Here is a 3,753-nt window from a genome sequence, read left to right as displayed (position 1 = left end):
GTATGTGTGTGCGTGCGCAGCGCGACGGCGATGGCGGTGACGGTGATGAGCGGGCGCGTGGGCGCCATCGTCGGCAACGTGGTGTTCGGCGCGCTCGTCGACCAGCACTGCGTCGTGCCCATCTACATGTTCGGCTCCTTGCTCATCTGTTAGTACCAACTCTTCATACTAATACCATTTTTTGACAATGATTTTTTTTGTAAATATATTAACAGACTTTTTTATTAATTAACTAACGGCCTGTCCTACCACTGACTGATAAAGGCTCAGATAACTTAAAAGTGACATTACAGTCAGATACAGTACCAAAATCCGATATTTCCATCAAATATTTTGTACGTCGGATTGTTATCTGACGATTTACAAGAATTGTGGAATAGATCCTTATACTTTTTATTTATCAGTCTAGACTTGTGTTGCCATGTGGTTCATTCAAAGAGATTAAAAAAATATATAATGGAAGCATAGTTACTTTTCTGGAAACTTATTTCACACGAAAGATCTTTAAAAACACATGTTTATAGCTAATTGTATTTAAAGGAATTGCCAATAGATGTCGCTAAATCATATTTAAATGTTTACACTTTATTTCTTGACAATGTTTAGTTTATTTTTATAACAAATGAAAACATAATTTTGTAAAATGTATTATTACACAATACAAGGACATGAGGTGGCATCAAACTCGACAACTTAGTACCTTTCAAAGAAGTTACCGGTAAAAATATTGTTAATTTGTCTATTCTATATGTTTCTTAAATATCTCTGGCTTCAGTGATCGAATTATCTGAATAACAAAACGTTACTTTAAAATAATAAAAAAATGCCAATACTAGTTATTAGTATTTTATTGAAATATTTGTTCCAGCGAGCGGGATGCTGTGTATAATCCTTCCGAAGAGCACGCGACCGGAGCGGCCGCAGTGAAAAATTATTTTATTTTTATATCAATAATTAATATTAATATAATTAATATAGTCTTACAATGTATAAGTATCATTTGATTGTTTTATTTCAAACCTGCCTCAAGTTGTATAAAACGTAAAAGTGTTTTTGCTAGTCTGTTTACCGCAGGCGCTATTTAATATTTTACAAATCATTGGGTGCATAAAAATTAGGTAAGTATGTTTATTTGAAGATCTTATAAAATGAAATTTCAATTAACTAATTACATTACAAGCATCTAACTTAATTGATATGGTAATAGTAAAAATAACTAAATGTGCAAAACTCGATAGAAGTGTTAAGTAAAGCTAAACAATTTAGCTGTATGTACATTAACAAGTCTGTTTTAGTCACAGCTTGAACAAATAACGTTTTAATCCTGTTTCGTCAAACAATACTTGTGTACTTGTATAATTTTTTTCAATGAGTGTAAATAAGAAAACTGTACTTTTACTATCTCAACATTCATACTTTATTTGATATACAATAATCATAAAAGCGATCATTTAATCTAACATTTACGAGGCATTAGTAGGCTAAACATATCTGACACAGATTTTTATTATATCCACAAACGACTTTTTGTTTTAATGACTTACAAATAAGTCATTTAAAATTGTTTCATTTGGATTTAACAAGACACGCGTCACGACACACTGCAATGCGTGCTGACAAGCAAATTAGACGCATTTTTATAAACAAAACACAATCACTAGTATTTCGAAGTATTTAAAATTTAGATAAAACAAATGAAAGTAAGATACCATAAATAGAATGAAAGAGTCAAATATCTTTCGTATAAATCCAAGCATGCGTAAGTTTTATTTACAAATTTAATTTAACTACCTAGTGTCATATTAAGAACTTAAACATTTTGCCAAAATTTATAGATTGTTTTATTAAATAACCTAACGGTTACAAGGTAACCGAGGGGCCCCCCGCTAGGGGGTACAATAAAAAAAGCATGCGTAAGTATCATATGTGAATATAACTAAAGGCAAATCAGATGATTTTTGGTTCGTCAGCTACAGATCGAAACGTATTATAATTTGCATATATACTGGCTTCTTTCGTCAATCGGCATTCGGTACACGTGTCGAGACACGTGGCCTTGCATAAATTCGCAAAATTATAGCTTAAAGTTGAGTTTAAATTAATGAATAACAATAGCAAAAAATCACATGTCAAAATTTCATTTACGTAAGTAAAGAAATTAAACTGTTTGAACTTTCGTTATACAATATCATAAACTAAGTAGGAAGGGTTTAACATACGTTTGATCAGTTTATTGTCCAATTTATCCGGGATTTTATACTATCGATGGTGTTTTCCTTTCCGGGGTTCGAATTCAAACTTAGCTAAATATACTATCTACCTTGTTACAATTAACTGCAGGCCAACACGTAGTTGGCATATTTCATTTCGTATCTATATAGACTTACTTTACAAAAAAACATACCTTATTTTTATAGTTCTCTATGCAAGTCGCATAATACCGAATACTGCACAAGGACAACAAGTGGTCATTGATAAAAACATTAAACCAACTTCGTAAATATAGACCGACGCAAAAACTCAACAACCTTCAAGCGACACACTTACTATAACAAGAATTGTTATCAATTAATTACAAAAACGGCGTCAAAGAAAAGCTATTGATATATGTCGTGCGACAGCGAGCCTCACCTTAACACACGTCTGATAACAACAACGATCCTAACACAAGAAGGGATCAGTGCCGCCACCGTGTCGTGACAGACTGGCCGTATACTAAGAATCACTATTTAAAAATGGCGAATTTATAAAAAAAACAATTCGAAATTTGAATTTTCTAGTTTAATTTCGGCCAGTGTTTCACAATGTTTACGAAAACGGAAAACATGGGTATAGACAATAACAGTTATGTGAAATCCGTCGAGGATTTAGAGATGAACGAGAAGAGTCATGTCAGCAAATCAACAGACAAGGTCAGCTATGAGGAGGCTTTAGATTTAACTGGTGAGTCTAATGTTACATGAATTATCTTTCAAAATAACTAAACGTAAATAAAATCAGGAAACGATTAAAACAGTAATCTTATTATCAAAGAATAATAAATAATAGAGAGTCAACTTAACGGTAAAAATATTTAGGTAATAAATAGCCTATGTATTCTTCCAGACTATGTTCTGTATCTCTTTCCATCCATCTTTACTTTCACATCTTACTGATATTATAAATACGAAAGTTTAGATGGATGGATGTTTCTTAGAGTTTATAGCATAAACGGCTGAACGGATCTTCATGAAATTTGGCATAGATGCAGAGGATACACACACAGTTTTTTTTTAATTCCACGCGGACGAAATCGCTGGCTAAAGGTAGTTTATAATATAGGAACATAGGTTAGTTATATTTTAGTACCTTTTATCTTTTTCTCTAATTTTATAAGCGTCTGTCGTCGCCAAATCCGCTTCGAATCATTGAATAAACAGTTTGTTATTAAACAAAGTCATCGCATAGAAATGTTTACATTATAAACGTGTCTCCCAATACCACTGGATTCGCTTGCTTTTTATTTCTGCTTTAAAATAGACTCTGTATTTGTATTCATAAACTTTCTACAATGTGAAAATACTTTTACATACTATTTTAAAGTCCACTAAAGTATTGTTAAATGTATTTCGTAATGTTAATACTAAACCTTTCCTTTTATTGTATACTAGGTGTTGCTCGCGGCTTCGTCTCCGTGAAATTAAATTATAACAAAAATATATGTTAATCACTTATAAATTACCTTTATACTTAACATATATATATATATATATA

General features: G+C 31.9%; 2 protein-coding genes across 2 annotated transcripts in view; both read left to right on the top strand.

Moving 5' to 3' along the window:
* LOC106102626 (synaptic vesicle glycoprotein 2B-like) overlaps positions 1 to 999 on the top strand; it is a 21,255-nt gene extending 20,256 nt beyond the window's left edge. The window contains exons 10-11 of the mRNA XM_013282166.1: positions 8 to 148; positions 869 to 999. Coding sequence (XP_013137620.1) covers positions 8 to 148; positions 869 to 927 — 200 coding nt within the window. The 3' untranslated portion in view covers positions 928 to 999. The remainder of the gene's footprint in view (positions 1 to 7; positions 149 to 868) is intronic.
* Positions 1,000 to 2,628: 1,629 nt separating this feature from the next.
* LOC106102625 overlaps positions 2,629 to 3,753 on the top strand; it is a 3,308-nt gene continuing 2,183 nt past the window's right edge. The window contains exon 1 of the mRNA XM_013282165.1: positions 2,629 to 2,943. Within this exon, the coding sequence (XP_013137619.1) occupies positions 2,805 to 2,943 (139 nt within the window). The 5' untranslated portion in view covers positions 2,629 to 2,804. The remainder of the gene's footprint in view (positions 2,944 to 3,753) is intronic.

Source organism: Papilio polytes, unplaced genomic scaffold (assembly GCF_000836215.1).
Source record: "Papilio polytes unplaced genomic scaffold, Ppol_1.0 DF823912.1, whole genome shotgun sequence".
Taxonomy (NCBI): domain Eukaryota; kingdom Metazoa; phylum Arthropoda; class Insecta; order Lepidoptera; family Papilionidae; genus Papilio; species Papilio polytes.
This window is presented reverse-complemented; position numbering and strand designations above follow the sequence as displayed.